This window comes from Pangasianodon hypophthalmus, chromosome 30 (genome assembly GCF_027358585.1).
Source record: "Pangasianodon hypophthalmus isolate fPanHyp1 chromosome 30, fPanHyp1.pri, whole genome shotgun sequence".
NCBI lineage: Eukaryota > Metazoa > Chordata > Actinopteri > Siluriformes > Pangasiidae > Pangasianodon > Pangasianodon hypophthalmus.
Window position 1 is genome coordinate 1,036,504 of NC_069739.1, and position 21,599 is coordinate 1,058,102.

At 42.6% G+C, this 21,599-nt stretch overlaps 3 protein-coding genes across 3 annotated transcripts; all 3 read right to left on the reverse strand.

Moving 5' to 3' along the window:
- Positions 1-3,237: 3,237 nt before the first annotated feature.
- LOC117596637 (trace amine-associated receptor 13c-like) lies at positions 3,238-4,267 on the reverse strand. Its single transcript, XM_034302191.2, has one exon. It carries the CDS (start codon positions 4,228-4,230, stop codon positions 3,238-3,240), a length of 993 nt encoding a protein of 330 aa, XP_034158082.2. The 5' UTR covers positions 4,231-4,267.
- Positions 4,268-10,543: 6,276 nt separating this feature from the next.
- Positions 10,544-11,536, reverse strand: LOC113535171 (trace amine-associated receptor 13c-like). Its single transcript, XM_026928372.2, has one exon. The coding sequence runs from the start codon at positions 11,534-11,536 to the stop codon at positions 10,544-10,546; it is 993 nt and encodes a 330-aa protein (XP_026784173.1).
- Positions 11,537-18,657: 7,121 nt separating this feature from the next.
- Positions 18,658-19,795, reverse strand: LOC117596633 (trace amine-associated receptor 7f-like). The gene has a single exon (XM_034302180.2). The coding sequence runs from the start codon at positions 19,793-19,795 to the stop codon at positions 18,803-18,805; it is 993 nt and encodes a 330-aa protein (XP_034158071.1). The 3' UTR covers positions 18,658-18,802.
- Between the last annotated feature and the right edge of the window lie 1,804 nt (positions 19,796-21,599).

Genomic DNA, 21,599 nt, shown 5'->3' on the forward strand with positions numbered 1-21,599 from the left:
CTTACCACTCACCTTCTCTGGTTCCACCCTCCATTCACAAACCAGTGCTCGACCATGCCTCCGCTTCCACATACCCCCACCGCTGGACTCAGGCTGGGCCTGCCACCGACTCCTCCCCCCACTGAGCGAGGAAATCTGCCACAGCCATCTGCACCCCTGGCCTGTGGACCACCTCGAATTTAAAAGGCTGAAGTGCCAGATACCAACGGGTGATCCGCATGTTGGCATCTTTCATGCACTGGAGCCACTGGAGCGGGGTGTGGTCCAAAAAGAGGGTGAAGGAAACCCTGCAAAGATCTGGTACTCCCTTTTTAGTGACATTAGTTTAGTCAGGGGGCTGGTGACATCCAAATAATTAGGCATGAACCTAAGATGATGTCCCAGAACAGTCCCAGAAACTGTCTCACCTCCTTTTTGGTCGTGGGCCTTGGGCAGGCCGCAATTGTTGCTGTCTTATCCATTTGGGGACACACTTGCCCATGACCCATGTGGACACCCAGATACCATAATTCCACCCTGCCCAATCACACACTTCCTTGGGTTTGATGTGAGCCCGCCCGCCCCAGCAATATCAGAACAGCCCACAGATGCTGTATGTGCTGCTGCCAATAATTGCTGTAGATAATAAGGTCATCCAGATAGGCAGCGGCATATGCAGCGTGAATCCACCAAGGCATGCTATGTACTACCTTGGACACTCACTGGTATGTGCTACGTCCCAGCTCGATTGGGCGTGGGCTGTACCACACCGGGGATCCGGACCCAAGCCACCATCTCCACCATGTGGCATTGGTCCTGGAAATGCCTGGGAGGGGTACAAGAGTGAAAGAGAGAGAAAGGAGAAGGGAGGGGCTTGCCAGCCCCCAGATACACCAAGTCGTCCTCAGCCAGCTGGACCGCCTCATTCAGTGAGGCCGGTCGGTTGCACTGGACCCGTTCTGCCATCCCCTCTGGTTGTTGGGAGATGAACTGCTCCAGTACCATGATGTCGATGACTCCATCAGCGCCACGCTCCTTTGCCAGCAGCCACCTTTGGGCAGAGTCCCGGAGCTGCAAACAGGTAGCCGCTCTCAGTGCAAGTGTTGATGATGCTGTTTAGTGTTCCTGCCGACCCGTTGCAATATTGCCCACTGCAGGTCTGGATACTCCAGCAGGTTCACCACCAGAAGCTGTTGGGTCGCATGCTGGCCTTCCCCATCTTGGCCAGTGAGATGTGGACCGGGGTGGAGGCGGTCTCTAGGCCCACTGCTGGAGTCCTGGCAAACTGTACCAGGCTCCAGAACACCTATTGGTCCTCTGACTGGGCTTGGAGCAGGACCTTGAAGCACTGCTCCAGCTCTGTCCACAGCTCAAGGAGGGCCTGGTGTTGAGTTTGGAGGATGCCAGTGAGGGACTTGACGATCTCAGCTAAGGGTGAGGACTCCATGACGGTGAATCTATCCAAGGTTCCCGGTTTCGGGCAAAAGTGTGACACTTGCTCTGGTCGGGACGAGAATGAAGATATGGGAGGCAGGCTTGGAACAACTCAAAAGTTGCTTTATTCTTTATCTCTCTGTTTTACTCTGTTCTGTGATCACTCTATTTTTCCTCATAGGCAGCAATGTGCCATTTGGTGCAGACACACTAGCTCACCTGTGGATAAACATCTTTACTGACCTTCTGCCCACCATAATCAACACTATTCAAGGTGCTGTATGACAGCAAATGGTGTGCATTCAATAAATAGTATGTCCAGAGAGGGACTGTTTTCTTCTAATATTCTGTCATTTTTTGGGATAAGAACAAATTTTTACTATTAAGGTGAAGCTCTCATTTCTGCAAACCATGTGGGGTTATAATGAACTTCTGTCAGTCAGCACTGATGTAAGACAGCAGCAGTGATGTAAGACAGCAGTAAGACAGCTGTTTCTGTACCTTTCATTTCCTTTGGCTCTGTTCATGTAACCCTGTGCAGTTTGAATGTTACACGTTTACACTTACAGAATGAAAGCCGTTAGAAAAAACAGTCAGCTTTTTCCCCCATGTAAATGTTCACTATATAAATACTCAACAATTTATCCAGAGGCTATTTAAATCTTCTGCAACATAACTGACTGAGTTTAAATTAGGCCAAACTGATGCTGATGCAATGGACATTTTTAATAAACTGCGGCCTACAGACATGGCCTCCTCAGACTGCGCTACCCAGAACCCACCACCATTGACACGTTCACAGGACTATTGAACACACTCACCTGTTCCCAATCACACACACACTTTAAAAGTGAGACTTTCATTCACAAGAATTTGCGAAGCAAACGCTCAGTTTTGCATCTGCCTCTGACATTTACTAAGCCTTATTTTCCTGTGTTTGTTATCGCCGTTTTGACTTTGCCTTTCTTGGTTCTTCGAGTTTTGTCTTCGCTCTGTTTATGCTGATATAATGCCTCGCCTGACCCACTCCTGTTAAGTGACATTGATATTGCCTCTCGATTTGGATTTGTCTGCTTACCTGTTTCAGTAAATATACAGTCTACTGTGTTTGAATCCATCTCACCCTTGGTCATTGTGACACATACTTTATCATTGTATTTTAAGGTCACATGCATGTTATTCATAATAAGAAAGTCTGAAGACTCAATAACATGCAAATTGTATTATGCAATATTACAGTATGTCTTATGAATGCAATGTCAGATAAACAGACTGAATGATTCACTCAGCATCCTCATCTGCCTTTGTTCATTTTACAAAAAAAAATCATTAACATTGCAAAATAAATATAATTTTACAATTGCTTCTTTTATTAGCTCATAAAGGTGTCTACAGCAGAGATTACATATTAACAGCGAAATAAAGTTTTAAATAACAAAACAGAAATATAATATCAATATAGAAGTCCACATTACAATTTTAAATAAAGTGCAATATCTGTCATATGTCTGTTGGATTTATATATGCTAGTCTGTAGTATTCCTGACATTCCCCTTATGATATCTATCTGTATTTCTAATTATTTAATTCTTTTTATAAGCTTCTGTAGCAAATATAATTTCAGCATCTATACAACAATTAGTTATATCTTATAGCATTGTATTATAATTAATTGAAAACCAAATATTTCTATTATATAATACATTACAGTATATATTATATTGCGGTTGATTTGTTATAGGAGTTGAAGTGATATATAATACAATAGCAGTATTTGGGCACATCATCAAGGGAGTGAATGAAGGAGTGGAAAAAAAAGACTTTTCATGAAAGAACATTTATTAATGCAGAGTCTGTTTGGAATATTTGCAGAGTTATAATTAATTTAATGCTCCTCCTAAACCATGCGTAACACAGAGCATAAATAACTGGATTAATGGTGGAATTAAGACAAAGTATGAGCAAAACTTTCTTAACTGTGTCTGCCTGCATTTCAAAAGCATTGCCCAATAAACTGCAAATAAAATACGGAAGTAAACACATCAGAAACACAGATACTAAAATTCCGAGAATTTTAGCTGCTTTTGTCTCAGATTTCATAGAGACTGACGTGATTTTTTGTGTTTTAGTCCGAGTGTGATTATTAAGCTCTCTGATAGCAGTGGCATGTTTCTTAGCAATCACAAAAACCAGAGTATAAAATATGATTATGACAGAAAGTGGAAATATAAACGACACTACAAGATCAATTATAATCCAAACCTGATTCAGAAAGAGAAAACACTCTCCAGGACACATTACAAAATTCATGAAGCTTCCATTGAAATAGCAGAGTGTTGCATTATACACTAGACATACACACCAGTTAGAATAAACCACAATGCACATAGTCCTCCTAGAGATTGTGTTTATGTAGAGAAAAGGGTTTGAGAGAGCCAAATACCGATCCACAGCGATCAGAGCAATATTATAGATGGACAAGATTGTGAGGAAACTACCAATCAACAAAAAACAGATGCAGAAACCTCTCCCAAAAATCCAGCATGATTCGATCATCCAGCTTAACATTGACGGCATCAGTAAAGCGCCAACTAGAAAATCCGACAAAGCCAGAGAGAGCACGAGTGTGTTTGTTGGTGTGTGAAGTTGCTTGAAGTGAAAAACAGAGACAATGACAAGCAGATTTCCACACACTGTTAGCAGAACCAGAGCAGCTGCACAGATGTACAGTAAGAAATAAACTGCAGGAGATGCAGATCTCTCTGGACAGGAGAAATGCACACAGCGATCAGATTGGTTAAACTCTGCCAGGTTCATGAATACAGCGTTTCACTAATGTCTACAGAGTTTTAAAACGTGGCTCATACAGCTCCGGCCCTTTTATAGTTTAGAAATTGATCACGCCCCCAAAGTTTGAGTGACAGCATTATACATATGATGCCATGCTTTGTTGGAAAAAAAGCCTGGTTGTTCTGGTCAGAGAATTAATTCTCTGTAAAGATTTGTCTGTAACACTGCCTCAACTAAACATCAACACAAAGTGCTTATGCTTTGGATAAAGAGTAAGTGTGAAAAAGGATGATGAAAAAAATATTCCGAATAAATCATGATGGTATTGTGAGTGTGTCCATGTGTCTTCATGGTTTTGTCCTAAACTACCATGCTACCATATGAAATTGTATCAAAAAGTACACCACATATTATGGTAAAGTGTGGTGATATTTTAACATGCTATATGACTCATTATCATTATCAGACAGGAACTGTTGACAGGATATAATCTCTATTTAGTACAGTAGCATAGCGATTTCAGCATCAGAGACCATCTGTAATTATACAGAAATTATAAATTGTGAGTTACATGTACATCTGGCTCCCCTACCAGCATGGATGCAAGGCAGTCACTTCTGCCATGGTGCTGAAGTGGACTGGGCTTTGGTTGTGAGTCTGATGGCAGACTGGATTCCTGAGTCCATGCAGATAATGCATGATTATTTCTCACTTGTGTGTGATTAAAGGCAGTTTACTTATGTGTTCTTTGTTTGTTCTTTCAGTAATGCTGCAGCCCAGAGAGAGAGACAGAGAGACAGCAGAGCTTGTTGAGAACCCACGCACCCCTTCAGAGCATGATTAAATTCAAATTGAACTGGAACTTGAACGTAATGAACCATGATTGGCTTAATGTTTTGGTCTCAGGTAATTTGATTTATTAAGTGGAAAGTGTGCATGCTGAAAACACAGAGTGGAAATAAAGAAAAATAAAAAGAAAAGAAAAATCAAGCTCCAAAGAAATTCATCTGTCTCTTCCTGCACACCTACACACAATGGGTTCTACAGTAGTGCTGAAACCCAGGAGGAGGTACCAGACACTGCCATGGAAACTGCTCCTCTTTGCCAACTCATTACATCCCTTGCCAGCCTCCATCAGACACAACATTAAACCCTCCTTAACTTGCACTGCAAACAACAGCAGCGATTTGAAGCCATTGCTCAGGAGCAGGCTGAGAACTGATGGGTGGCCCAAATGCTGCTGCAACCCATGGCTTCTACATCTGTAGCCCCTCCATCTATGGCTGCTCCAGTTGGGCCGGTCATAACACTGATGTGGTGGCTTTCATGGAGCTCTTCGAGCACATGGCAGCTGCATAGGGATGCAGCTCACTACGTGGTTAAGGTAGGCCCAGCTTGCCACCCAGCAGCTGCCACTATGCGTATAGCTGAATTACCATAGCATTAAAAGTGAGTTACTGTAACAGGTAGGCCAGACTCCAGAAGAACATTGATAGTGCTTCTGGTCCCTGACCCTCATGGAGGTTGGCTGCCTGTTTATCTTTTCACGTTGGTGGCCCAAATGCTGCTGCGACCCACGCCTTCTCCATCTGTAGCCCCTCCATCTATGGCTGCTCCGGTTGGGCGGGTCATAACACTGATCTGGTGGCTTTCATGGAGCTCTTCGAGCACATGGCAGCTGCATAGGGATGCAGCTCACTACGTGGTTAAGGTAGGCCCAGCTTGCCACCCAGCAGCTGCCACTATGTGTATAGCTGAATTACCATAGCATTAAAAGTGAGTTACTGTAACAGGTAGGCCAGACTCCAGAAGAACATTGATAGTGCTTCTGGTCCCTGACCCTCATGGAGGTTGGCTGCCTGTTTATCTTTTCACGTTGGTGGCCCAAATGCTGCTGCGACCCACGACTTCTCCATCTGTAGCCCCTCCATCTATGGCTGCTCCGGTTGGGCCGGTCATAACACTGATCTGGTGGCTTTCATGGAGCTCTTCGAGCACATGGCAGCTGCATAGGGATGCAGCTCACTACGTGGTTAAGGTAGGCCCAGCTTGCCACCCAGCAGCTGCCACTATGTGTATAGCTGAATTACCATAGCATTAAAAGTGAGTTACTGTAACAGGTAGGCCAGACTCCAGAAGAACATTGATAGTGCTTCTGGTCCCTGACCCTCATGCAGGTTGGCTGCCTGTTTATCTTTTCACGTAACCACTCAAGGACTTGGTGGTGGATGCTGGCAGAGGAAAGGAACGCCAAAGGAATACTTTATCTGGTACTGGTAGAACAGTTCATCTCATGGCTGGCAACCAGAACAATGAAGTGGGTCCAATGCCATCATGAGATGTTTCTTGCATGACAGGTTGGTGACAAAAGGTTTGCTTTCTTGCATTCAGAGGTGGGTACCCCTTTTTCATAGAATGGAAGTACTGAGCAAGTGCACTTGTCCCGCAGATTCTAATTAGCTAATTCAGTTGCTTTTCCCCCCTGTTATTCCACTTCATTACACATAATTTTTTATGGATTGGAGTATTACGAGTAGTCTGGTCTACATTTCATGTGAATGTGGTCTTTTATGGATGTGCCCTAGGTTTGTTTTGTGTTTAGATTGTTCCATTTCTCCCAGAACAATTTTTCATTAATGTAATCTTAAATTTCTCTGATTGTAGTGCTGTTGTTTTGTGGTTGTATGTGTTTTTGGTTTGATGTCTGAGTTTCTTTCTTGTAGCTTTACTTTCTTTATCAAACCCTTTTTGAATTTTGAATCTTTGTTTGATTTTTGTTTTACACGAGTTTGCTTTAGTTTAGTTTAAATTTTGCTACTATCAGGCAAGGTCGAGTGGGCACATTGTTGGACCGAAGAGTGTTTGCATAAAGTTTTCTTTTTGCCGATGCGATGTACCCTGGCGAAAGCAATGTCCTGCAGTGTCTCCTCTGGAATGTTAAATTAATTTTTCACTGATGTTTTTGAATAGCTTCTCTGGGTCTTCATAGTTGATTTCTTGTATGCTTTTGAATATGAGATTATCTTGCATAAATCTAGATTGAAGGTCCAGTATCGAGTTTCAGTTTCTTTGAGATGCAGGGATCGCAGTAGTTCCTGGACATCTGTTTCTTTTTAGCAGCTGGAGGTTGGCTTAGTTTGTCAGCCGGGGTCTTTGTCCCGGCTGATGAATCTGGTGTGGGACTGCTAGTAAGCAGCGCTGGTGTCTCAGTGTTGGATAGTGATTCCATAGTTTTCATTGTTTTGGGCATCAGGCAAGTTAATTTAGATTTCGTCTCTTTCTCAGTCAATGTTTGGTTATATACTTCCTTGCAAATGTAAATATCTTGCACTTTTAGAAGTATTGTTTATGCTAATTGTTAAATGAGAAGTCTCACTGAGCTACTCCGTGGCCACAGGGTTGTCGCGTTAGAGTGATGTCATTACATTCCCTGATATCCGTCCACCCCCTGTTCTATTAATTTGTTTCAGTTCAGTTAAATTTTATTTATATAGTGCTTTTAATAATGGACACTATCACAAAAATTGAAATTTATAAAATATAAATAAAATGTATCCCTAAAGAGCAAGCCTGAGGTGAACGTGAAGAGAGGAAGAAACCTTGAGAGGAACCAGATTCAAAAGGGAACCCATCCTCTTCTGGGTGACACCGGATAGTGTGATTATAAATAATTTCTCTTCTCTAATTGTACACTATAGAGTCAAGCAGTGCTAAAAGCTTTTGGTTGAGCTTCACCATAGGGTGCCCACTGCCACAGGGCATTGTTGAAGAAGGTATCTTGTCCCTGTGGACTCTGACCTTGTAGGTTGTGCTTTGCATGGCTTTGATCTCTTGGACTATGATTTGTTGAGCTGGTCTTTCCTTGGTTGGGCTTCCACATGGTGTTTGTTGTAAGGCTTGTGTCCCTCCTGTCTAAGTGGTTAGTGGAGTGTGTGGTAGTTGTTGGTTATATTTGGTCTTGTGTTTCTCTAGATCTGATCACCACTGATTGTCCCACCCACACACTTCTTTGTTCTTAAGTAATAAAAGTGAGTTATTCCATCCGTAACTGTTTCCTTTGTGTCTATTACCTGAATGTTCACTATCACTACCTTGTTGTCTCAGCATTAAGTAAATAGTTGGTTTGACCTGAATTTGTAAATATTCAAATGTGTTTTTGTGCCAATACTGAAGACTTCATCTATAAGAAATTAAGAATCAATTAACAACCTGTTAATCATAAATGTCTACACCCAGTGATGACTGATAAGCAGAATAAAAAGCAAAGAAAGCAAACAGGGTCTCTCTCTTTTTAAACATGTAGACCTGCTGTCAGATAACCATGAACCAAGAACAATAGTGTTGAAGTCAAGCTTCATCAGTGTTTGGAAATGAATCTGGTTTCTACTTGCATCGTTTTGCTGGTGGTTTCACCAGATGTTCAGTTGTATGTTCAGACAGCGAATGCAGACACACTGATGACATTCTGGTGAAGGCTTTTGACATTGTGCCTTGTACATAGTGCACACCAGAATATTTAGTAGCGATTGTGCTGTTCGTATTGGAGTAAAAGCTTCAACAAGCTTCCACAACTATCAACCCCTCTCTGAAAGACCTGAGTGATATCAAACTTTTGGCAGTAGGACACCTAGGCCAGGATGCAGGGAGGCTCACCACCAAATCTGGTATCTAGCCAGGCACATGCAAGACAACCATTGCCCCTGTAATTTATTCTTTGTGCCCCGGTGGATATTTGGGTATCCTAGAGAAAAAAGAAAAAAGGACAGGCTTCAGAAACTAAAAAAAAAAAACACACAGCCAATTGGATTGGTATGTTTCTTACCACTCACAAAACTATATATGATTTTGACAGAACATGCAATATAAACATTACTACAAGATCAGTTATGAACCAGTGATTACTCACAGAGAGGAAGCACTATCCAGGACACGTTACAAAACTCACAAAAGTTACAGAATCTAACTTGTGCAGTGATTATCTGAGCCACTGTGCACTTCACCCTGCTATGTGCAACTCATGTGCAGGACCTCATAATTGCAGATACAGATCTCTTCTTTAAGGCAGACCCCAAAAATATAGAATGTATTCTTCAACCTCAGGGTTGGGAAAAATATAGCTACAAATATAAAGGGATTTGGGAAAATTATAACTTCATAGATCTCTCCATGTTGCATGGAAACACAAACTTTGCTCTGTTTTTCTCATAGACAGTGATGCAAAATTGGGTGCGGACACACCAGATTGCCGGTGGAAAAACATGTTCTACACTGATTTCAATGACTTGTCTTACAATTTGACTATTGAAGTTGATGGCTTTTCTTCACCTTTGGTTCTCTTTGGCACTGTTTATGAAGACCTATTTTGGCTTGAAATGCAATGAAAGCATTTAGGATAAGCAGCTTTTTTGTGTAATAGGCTGTTTCATAAGAAGATAATACAGTTTAAAAAAAACGATTGTGACATTTTTCATGAGTTGCTCTAATAATTTGGCTAGTGAATAATTCTCCCATACCAATGATCACTATATAACTATATATAAACTCAACAGTTTATCCAGAAGCTTGTTAACTCTTCTGTAATAGGATTGATTGGATTTGAATTAGGCCACGCTGTTGTTGATGCAATGGTTATTTTTTTCCTTCCATTTATACGTTATCATTGTATTTTAAGGTCACATGTATGTTATTCATAATAAGAAAGTTTGAAGACTTAATAACATGCAAACTGTATTATGGAATATTACAGTATGTTGTACAGTATGTAATGTCAGATAAACAGACTGAGTGATTCACTCAGCATCCTCATCTGCCTTTGTTCATTTTACAAAAAAAATCATTAACATTCAAAATAAATATAATTTTACTATTGCTTCTTTATTAGCTCAAAGTTGTCTACAGCAGAGATTACATAATAATAGTGAAATAAAGTTTTAAATAACAAAACACAAAATATAATAACATTGTAGTCCACATTACAATTTTAGCATTAAATATAAAATAAAAATCACCAAAAGTACAAATGAATGTACTTTGTTGGTCTTATATATGCTAATTTGTACTATTCTTGATATTACCCATATAATGTATATCTGTATTTGTAACAATTTAATTCGTATTTTAAGCTTGTGTAGCAAATAAAATTTCCATCATCTACATAATAAATAGTTATATTTTATTCCATTGTATTATAGATAATTGAAAACCAAACATTTCTATTATATAATACAGTACAGTATACATTATATTGGGGGTTGATTTGTTACAGAAGTTCAAATGAAATATTATATAATATAATAGCAGTATTTGGGAACATCATGAAAATGAGTGAAAAAAAGACTTTTCATGAAAGAACATTTATTAATGCAGAGTCTATTTGAAATATTTGCAGAGTTATAATTAATTTAAAGCACTTCCTAAACCACGGGTAAAACAGAGCATAAATAACAGGATTAATGGTGGAATTAAGAGTAAGCATGGTCATAACTTTCTGAATAGTTTCTATCTGTGGTTCAATAATATCACTTAACAAACTGTAAATAAAATATGGAAGTAAACACATCAGAAACACAGAAACTAAAATGCCGAGGACTTTAGCTGCTTTTCTCTCAGATTTCATCGAGTATGATGTGATTTTTTGCGTTTTAGGCCGTGTGTGATTATTAAGCTCTCTGATAGCAGAGGCATGTTTCTTAGCAATCACAAAAACTCGAGTATACAATATGATTATGACAGAGAGTGGAAATATAAATGAAAATACGAGATCAATTACAGACCAAACCTCATTCAGAATGTAAAAACACTCTCCAGGACACATTACAGAACTTGTGAAGTTTCCATTGAAATAACAGATCAGTGAGCTATACACTAGACATACACACCAGTTAGAAGAAACCACAGTGCACATAGTCCTCCTAGAGATTGTGTTTATGTAGAGAAAAGGGTTTGAGAGAGCCAAATACCGATCCATAGCGATCAGAGCGATATTATAGATGGATACGATCATTAGGAAACCAGTAGCCAACAAAAAGCAGATGCAGAAACCTCTCGCAAAAATCCAGCATGATTCGATCATCCAGATTAACACCGGCGGCATCACTAAAGTGCCAACGAGGAAATCCGACACAGCCAGAGAGAACACAAGCATGTTGGTCGGTGTGTGAAGCTGCTTGAAGTGAAAAACAGAGACAATGACAAGCAGATTTCCACACACTGTTAGCAGAACCACAGCAGCTGAACACACGTACAGTAAGATATAAACTGCAGGAGATACAGATCTCTCTGGACAGGAGAAATGCTCACAGCGATCAGACTGATTAAACTCCGTCAGGTTCATGCATGCAGCATTTCTCTAATGTCTACAGAGTTTAAAGAAATATTTCATAAACTGGATGCTACTATTGTAGAACTGTAAAATATAACAATCAAAGGAATTATGGCTCAAACAGCTCAGCTCACTTTTATAGTTTAGAAATTGATCACGCCCCACGAGTTTGAGTGACAGCATTATACATATGACGTCATCCCTGGTTTGGGGGGGTGGGGCGTTTTGGGGGGTTGGGGTTACAAGCCATAGAGATTTAATCCTGTGTGTGCACTGGTATGTAACAGTGCTTCAAATAAACATTAACACAAAGTGCAAAGTGTACAATAGGGCCTTTCGCACCGCTTTAATTCCAGAACTAAATTTCTGGGCGATTTTGCGCGAACTATTTCCCAGTACCGTTTAAAGGGCTGCATTCGCACCACAGTGGGCACTAGGAAGTGACATAAGCCGGTCGACAGTGACGTCATTTGTGAGCGGCGTTAAACAACGGAAACAAAGAAGAACAACGTAAACAACCGGAGGATGGAGGACGCTGTGATCGGAACTGTGTTTTTGCTGTGTCTCGCGTCCATCTATCGCTGTTCTCCATACTTGTGAAATAAGTTGACACTACAGTATGTTTATACGTGTTTTAAATCATGGCGGGCGAGGGCGTTTTTGTACGTGTTTGGCCAATCAACGTCTACTTACATCACGGATAGTACCAGTTGTGCTGGTTAGACCCTGCTCCGGAGTAGGAGCTAATTTGGTTCTCAAAAAAAAGGCAGTCGGTACTAAAATCGCACCCAGTTCTGGAGGTGCGAAAACGCCAAAAAGTGGGTCGTTCCACAATTAGTTCAGGTACTATGAAAAGGTTCCCGCGGTGCGAAAGGCCCTAATGTGACAGTGTTCATTGTTAAAAAGTACTATACAAATGAAAACTGAATAAAGAATACATGTGAAAAAGGGTGATGAAAACAAATGTGGGTGAAATACAGCCAGTTTAGCAACTTTATTTGAAAAATGGCGCTAAGGACAAATCTAGTGACTTTACGCAGACGTTAGCGACTGTCCTGCAAAAACACATTGCTTTTTCTAGTCAGCCAAAATCACAGCTGTGCTGATATTCACTACAACAGCACTCATGATTGTGCAATATTACTTAATTAGTAAATTACATTTATAGGGATGCCACTGACAAAGGTCAAAAAGGAGGATGATTTTCGACATAAAAAGAAAAAATAGGCTTACACTGAAGTGCCCAATCTAATACTTGACAAATAATACTGATGTGGATGATGAGTAGAAAATGAATAAATATGCTTGAGGGTTTTTGTTTTTTTGCTCTCCTGCGCCTGTTGATGCTCTGACGCATTCGAACACTTTGAGCAGCAACAGAATTGTGAAGATGTCAGGGACGTGGACATTAAACAACCTATTTGTGAAAGGATTATATTAGCTTGAGATGCATTGCACTGTGCAGCCCCGGCCACAGAGACTTTCACTGTGCAAGAATATAAAGCTTTTCTTGACAGTGTTGAAGGAGGTTTTTGATTCTCTGATACAATACACCTGGTCTCCACCGTGTGCCTTAGCTAACATGAAGACATTGCTAGCATGTTTGCCTGGACCGCATGCCTGCCATTATCACATGCATCATTTTGCTGGTGGTTAGTGTTTTGTATTACTTGATTTGATTTATTAAGTGAAAGAAGTACATGCTGAAAAGAGCTCAAAATCAAGAAAAAAAAGAAAAAGAAAAGAAAAACAAAACTCCACAAAAATTGGCGTGCATCCTCCCTGAGGGCTCCTGCACACACAGACACACACTGCGTTCTACAGTGTTATTATTTGACTAGTAGACTAGTTGGTTGGGAAATGCCAAACCAGGAACCAAAATCAATTGATGATCCACTTCTCACTCAGTATAGAACTTCCAGTGGTCCCTCTCTCCATAAAGCTGCATGAGCCAAATCTTAATAAGAGGCATCATCATATTAAAAATTCAACAACGCTGTTGTAACGTCACCACCGGCACCTGCCCGCCAGAGGGAGCCCTCGCCTGAGTTTTGACTCCACCCTTGAGAAACACTTCCGGGGTTTTCAGGGACATTTAAGCAGCGCGTTCACCACACGAGGACGCGAAGTATTGTTTTCGGGACATTACTGAGCGTTTTCTTTCGCCTTGTTTACGGTTTTCTTCATGTGTATGACCCTGGTTTGTTTTTCAGATTTCTGCCTTTGCTTTGCGATTTTGTATTGTATTTTCTCGCTGATTGACTTCCTGGTTTTTCGGACTTTTGCTCTCGTTTCCTGATTGTGTTTTCTGCCTGCCGTTTCGGATTAATCTGCTTTCATCTCTGCTGATGGATCCTACATAATCCGCCTCGGACGAGGCGTTACAGAATACTTCGCCGTCTTTGGATCCAGCAGAGCGAGCAAGTTTCCAGGCGGTGGTGGCCCGCCAAGGCACCATCATTCGTGCGTATCAGGAGCAACTCGAGGCGCTATAGGCCGCCCACGAACAGCTCCAGCAAGCATCGGCGAGCCCCGCTACGGTCACCGCGCCGATGCACGGCGAATCGGCCCGGATGGCGCTCCCAGCAAAATTTGGCGGCTCCGCGGAACACTGCTGAGGATTTCTTCGGCAATGTGCGAATTTCTTCGCGTTTCAACCCCTGGCATACCGAGAGGACAACACCAAGTGTGCCTTCCTCCTGTCTCTGCTCACGGGGAGAGCACTGGACTGGGCCTCGGCCGTCTGGGACACCGACCCCCAGGTAAAAACCTCCTTTGCTTACTTCTCTGGGCTAATCTGTGATGTATTTGAATACCCAGCAGGGGGGCGTGACGTGGCTGTTCAACTTTTGGAGTTACGTCAAGGCACCGAACCGGCGGCTGATTACGCTGTAAAATTTCGTACCCTAGCGGCCCAAAGTGGGTGGAATGATCCTGCTCTGCTAGCGGTATTTCGGGAGGGATTACGGCCGGCTTTACAGGCCGAGTTGGCCTGCCACAGCACGGACGTCACACTGTCTGAATATATTACCAAGGCGATTCGTCTGGACAACCTCCTCCACCAACAACGACGCGTGTCTCACCCACACTATGAATCCCGGGTTCGGGAGGACCACAGCAGACCACGGGAGGAGGGGCCGGAGCCTATGCAGCTGGGCGGCACCAGAGTCTCTCAGGACGAGCGTCAACGTCGGGTACGCCGAAACCTCTGCTTCTACTGCGGGGGAGCTGGCCACCGGGTTAGCAACTGTCCCGAGAACCCGTCTACCTCCAAGGTGAAAAGCGATTTCGTATCTTCCTGTATGACACTGAAAGTGACTGTGCATTACACTCAGGGCACTATTGTGGTTCCAGCGCTAGTGGATTCCGTCAACCTTATTGACCAACAGCTTGCAGAGGACCTTCACCTCCCCACACTGCCATGCGAACCCCCCTTGCGAGTGACGGCTGTCGACAATCGTCCCATCAGGGGAGGCCTCATCACCCATCAAACCCATCCGCTCACCCTACAGGTTGGCCTACTTCACTACGAGGAGACAGCATTTTACATCATCCCCACTCCTTCGAATCCCATCATCTTGGGTTTTCCCTGGCTGCAACTCCATAACCCCATCGTGTCCTGGAAGGAGGGGGAATTAGTTAGCTGGTCACCCCACTGCCAAAATCACTGTCTTTGCAGGGTCCAGTCACTGCCATGTCTCGCGACCTCCACTGAAAGCCCTGACACACCAACGAACATCTCCATACCTCATGAATACCAGCATCTTCGAGAGGTGTTCAGTGAAGAGAGAGCCAGACAGCTCCCTCCCCACCGCCCATGGGACTGTGCGATCGAGCTGCTACCCAACGCAATACCCCATAAGAGTAAGATTTACCCCCTTTCTCTCCCCGAGACCAAGGCAATGGAGGAATATGTCAAAGAAGCCCTAGCTCCATGGGTTACATCCGACCCTCCACTTCTCCTGCTGCAGCAGGATTCTTCTTCGTTGAAAAAAAGGCGGGGGCCTGCGGCCATGCATCGATTACAGGGGACTGAATGCGTTAACGGTCCAATACCCCTACCCTCTCCCACTGGTACCAGCAGCCTTGGAACAGCTCAGGGAGGCTCAGATATTCACAAAACTGGACCTGCACAGCGCGTACAATTTAATAAGGATCAAAGAGGGGGACGAGTGGAAGACTGCGTTCCACACCACCAGGGGGCACTATGAATATCTCGTGATGCCATATGGACTAACCAACGCGCCAGCAGTATTTCAGTTATTCATTAACGAAATTTTCAGGGATGTACACCATCACTACGTCATCGCCTACATCGACGTCATACTTATCTACTCGTCCACCTATGACGAACACATCCACCACATCAGAACAGTCCTCACCCAGCTGCTGAAACATCAGTTATACGTCAAGGCCGCAAAATGCAAATTCCACCGAGACTCTATCACCTTTCTGGGTTACAGCAGCCCGGAGCTGATACTACCACCCACCACAGTACTCACACCGATCAGGTGGGACATCATGGAAGAGATCCAGCGGGCCCAGGGCAACGAACCCCCACCATCAGCCTGCCCACCCACGAAACTCTTCGTACCTACCTCCCTACATCCGAGAGTAATGCAATGGGTCCACGAGGCGCACAGCTCCGGCCACCCCGGTATCCGGCACACCACAGCCCTGATTAGCAACCAATTTTGGTGGCCCGCACTGGCACAAGATGTAGAGGAGTACGTGGGAACGTGCAGAACCTGTGCGCAGTCTCGAACCAGCCGCCAGCTCCCCATGGGTTTGTTAGAACCCCTGCCCATTCCCAGGCGTTTCTGGTCTCACATGGCCATAGATTTTGTGACCGACCTCCCTAGTTCGGCAGGATACACCACGATCCTAGTAGCCATCGACAGGTTCTCTAAGCCCTGCCGACTGGTCCCTCTCAAAGGCCTACCCACAGCCATGGAAACAGCGACGACAGTATTTCACCACATTTTTCGTAACTACGGCCTTCCTGAAGATATCGTGTCCGATCGGGGCCCGCAGTTCACGTCCAGAGTCTGGAGAGCCTTTTGCACCCATTTAGGGGTCAACATAAGCCTCAGTTCTGGGTACCATCCACAGTCTAATGGACAGACCGAGCATTTAAACCAGGAAATCAGCAGGTACCTCCGCTCCTACTGCAGTCGGGAACAACAGCGCTGGAGTGAGTTTCTCCCGTGGGCAGAGTATGCCCAAAACTCCCTCATCCACTCATCCACAGGACTCACTCCATTCCAGTGTATTCTGGGGTATCAACCTCCACTGTTTCCCTGGTCAGGAGAACCTTCTGACGTTCCTGCCGTAGATGACTGGGTCCGCCACAGCCAGGAGGTCTGGGAAAGCACCCATGTCCGCCTGCAACGAGCCATACGACGTCAAAGGATACAGGCGGACCGTCGCAGACGCCCACATCCCAGGTTCCAGGTGGGCCAAAGGGTCTGGTTATCTACACAAAATCTCAGAATGAGGCTACCCTGCTGCAGGCTGAGCCTGCGATTCATTGGCCCCTTCCGCATCGTCCGCCAAATGAACCCAGTGACTTACCAACTGCAACTCCCTGCCTCGTATCAAATCTCCCCCACCTTCCACGTGTCCCTGCTCAAACCAGCACGCCCCCACCTGGACAATTCGACCACAGAGAATGATCCACCGCCACCGCTCGATATTGACGGGGCCCCAGCCTACAGGGTGAGCTCACTCCTCAACTCTCGCCTCCATGGTAACCAGTTACAGTATCTGGTGGACTGGGAGGGGTACGGACCTGAGGAACGTTCCTGGGTAAATGCGGATGACATCCTGGACCCCTCTTTAGTAGAGGATTTCCATCGCCTCCACCCCAATCGGCCCGCTCCGCGACCCCGGGGCCGTCCACGTCGTAGAACACCAGGAGGTGTTCCTAGAGGGGGGGGCTCTGTAACGTCACCATCAGCACCTGCCCGCCAGAGGGAGCCCTCGTCTGAGTTTTGACTCCACCCTTGAGAAACACTTCCGGGGTTTTCAGGGACATTTAAACAGCGCGTCACCACACGAGGACGCGAAGTACTGTTTTCGGGACATTACTGAGCGTTTTCTTTTGCCTTGTTTACGGTTTTCTTCATGTGTATGACCCTGGTTTGTTTTTCGGATTTCTGCCTTTGCTTTGCGATTTTGTATTGTATTTTCTCGCTGATTGACTTCCTGGTTTTTCGGACTTTTGCTCTCGTTTCCTGATTGTGTTTTCTGCCTGCCGTTTCGGATTAATCTGCTTTCATCTCTGCTGATGGATCCTACACAATCCGCCTCGGACGAGGCGTTACAGCTGTAGTGTACTTTGTAATAAAATGTTTATCCATGCAAAGGTTTTCTGTATGAAAATGTAAAGAAATTGCATTTAGGATATACTGAAACAACACACAAAACCTCTGTACTGTTACAGATAAATATGTGAAATTTAAACACTGTGGAAAATGTTCCTGTAAAAACTTCACAATATCAGTGCAAAATCACACATACATACACGTATGTGTAATTTAGACACAAAGTGTACCTTATTAATATGAATTTGTGTTTCTCATGAATTTTCATGCATGACAAAATTTTGGTTCTAATATATAACATATTAATATATTGTTAATACTACCTGTATAGCAGTTACATCAGTAAAGCACATTAAACTCAGATTCATAGTGACAGATCAAAACACATGGATAAAGATATGATGATGACGGTGAAACTGTTTTTTTTTTTTTTAAAGAAATATTATAATGCACTAACTGATCTGCATTTTCTCTTCATGCCATTTTGACAATTCTCTTAAATCTGGTTAAACACTTAAATGGAAACATATCTACATCCTTTAAATTAGGATACAGCTAATTAATTTGCACACATTCATATCACAATATAGGCATAATTGTAATATAACTGATCTGAACCAGCATTATTTTTTAGTCAGTTTTCACTGAAGTTGAATTTTTACTTTGGAAGACTTTTACACCACGATTGATTCAGTTAAATGTTGATGTGTGTATATTAATACGTATGTCAATATTCATATATACACAGGCCTTATTACATGTTATTAAAATGCCCAAACAATTCATCAGGGGTACTTCAGGTTTAAAATGAGAATGAGGACTTTTCCATGCACCTTGGGTCATGTGTTTTTCCCCTAGGTCATTAACTGAGTGAACATTTGATCCTTGGATTATAAAAAAAAAGACAAAGATGTGATCATCCTGGCTCATGACAAACACATACAAAACATATTCATGAAAGAACATTTATTAATGCAGAGTCTGATTGGAATATTTGGAATGTTATAGTTAATTTAATGCACCTTCTAAACCACGGGTAAAAGAGAGCATAAATAACAGGATTAATGGTGGAGTTTAGATAAATCAAGATCACGACTTTCTGAAAAGATTCTGTCTGTAGTTCAATAACATCACCTAATACACTGTATATAAAATACGGAAGTAAACACACTAGAAACACAGACACTAAAATGCCGAGGACTTTAGCTGCTTTTCTCTCAGATTTCATCGACTGTGAGGTGATTTTCTGAGTTTTAGGCCGTGTGTGATTATTAAGCTCTCTGATAGCAGTGGCATGTTTCTTAGCAATAAAAAAAACTAGAGTATACAATATGATTATGACAGAAAGTGGAAAAATAAATGATACTGCAAAGTCAATTACAAACAAAACCTCATCCAGAATGACTGCACATTCTCCAGGACACATTACAGAACTCGCAAAGCTTCCATTGAAATAATAGAGTGCTGTGTTATACACCAGACACACACACCAGTTAGAACAAATCACAATGCACATAGTCCTTCTAGAGATTGTGTTTGTGTAGAGAAAGGGGTTTGAGAGAGCCAAGTACCGATCCACAGAGATCAGAGCGACATTATATATGGACAGGGTTGCGAGAATAAAAGAAGTGATCATCAAACAGATGCAGTACCCCGTATCAAAAATCCAGCATGCCTCGATCGTCCAGATTAACACCGGCGGCATCACTAAAGCGCCAATAAGGAAATCCGACACCGCGAGAGAGAGCACGAGCATGTTGGTCGGCGTGTGAAGCTGCTTGAAGTGAAAAACAGAGATGATGACGAGCATATTTCCACACACTGTTAGAAGAACCACAGCAGCTGAACACACGTACAGTAAGATATAAACTGCAGGAGATACAGATCTCTCTGGACAGGAGAAATGCTCACAGCGATCAGATTGGTTAAACTCCGTCAGGTTCATGAATACAGTGTTTACGTCTACAGTCTAATAAAACAACTCAGACGAATTCATTCAGTGCAAATAAGTAGTGGAGTTTCTTGGATGTTTTTATAGTTAAGAAAATGATCCCACCCCCAATTTTGATTGACACCTTAATACATATGATGACGCCTTGTTGCAACAAAAAGCATAGAAGTGTGTTTCCACCTGTTATTATACAAATGCAAAATTTCCACAAATTAACCCATACAGAGGTTAGTGCATGTTGGTAGGTTAGTACTTACACTCATTGGAAAAGGGGTAAACAAATCATTTGTCACCAAACTGTCATGTACGAAACTTCTCATGATGGTTAGAGGCAAAGAACTCTCCAAAGATCTTTGCAACAAGATTGTTGAACAGCATAGCAACGGCGCTGGTCAATGCTGGATTTAACCACTCCTAAATGTTCCTGTAAATGACACTGGAGCCATTATCTGCAAATATTATTACAAATATCCGGTCTATATTTCATGTGAATAGCTGCATTAGAAATATGTTTTGAACACTCTTTTGCTCTCTGAAAACACTGATCTGAAACAGGTTTCTGTTTTTGTCAGGTTTTACTCTTGCAAGAGAGCCTTTTCTTACGGCAACACGCTCTTATATTTAATAGTTCACGTAGACAATATTATAGTTAGAGAAGGGCTATATGATTACTGCTTGTGTACAAACACAGCCTCTCCTCTACTCTGCTGTTAGTATTCTCAATTTTCCTAAATACAGTCTGAGGGAATGCTTATTTATCAGTCCTATGTCCAGGAATTGTACAGAACACCTTATTTTTGCTGAAATCTAATGAAGCTGGAATACAGAGACTTAACACAGAAATGCATGACCAGAAATTTATGACTCAAAGAGGAAAAAAAGGGAAATGGGAAGGGAATTCCACTAATCATAATAAAAATATTAATGCAAACATTAATATTACTATAAATTAAGATCACACAGTATGGAAAATACAACTGTATTTTCCTTGATCAGTCGTCAGGGAGGAATTAACTCTGTCCAGTTGCACAGTCTAACTCACACAGTTATAAAGATAGGAAAATTAAAGGCATAAATATGCCATCTCTTCCTGCACACCAACAAACACTTTGCTCTGTTTTTCCTCATAGACAGTGCCATGTGCCATTTGGTGCAGACACACTAGCTCACCTGTGGATAAACATCTTTATTGACCTTCTGCCCAACATAATCAACACTATTCAAGGTGCTGTATGATAGCAAATGGTGTGCATTCGATAAATAGTATGTCCAGAGAGGGACTGTTTTCTTCTAATATCCTGTCTTTTTTTTCGGATAAGAACAAATTTTTACTATTAAGGTGAAGCTATCATTTCTGCAAACCATGTGGGGTTATAATGAACTTCTGTCAGTCAGCATTGATGTAAGACAGCAGTTGATAAATTTGAAGTGTACATTACATTTAAGCCAATTTCAGTGGTCCCATCAGGGGAGTTATTCATGGCCCTAGGTACAAATTTGCCATCATGTTTTGAACTCTCGGAGAGTGTCTTCTGCAAAAAAAAAAAATGTTTTGCTACACATCCTGGCATCTACTAAGCAACATAGCAAGCTTCAAGCATTATCACATACTTTCTGTATGCATTTTATCTTAACCCAAGGTTTCATTGCTGCCTAACCATTCTTTCGAGCCTATAGTCAGTGACCAATGTTAGAGTCTCAATGTTTTGGAGTTGATGACTTTTCTGTACCCTTCTTTCCCTTTGGCTCTGTTCATGTAACCCTGTGCAGTTTGAATGTTACATGTTTACACTTACGG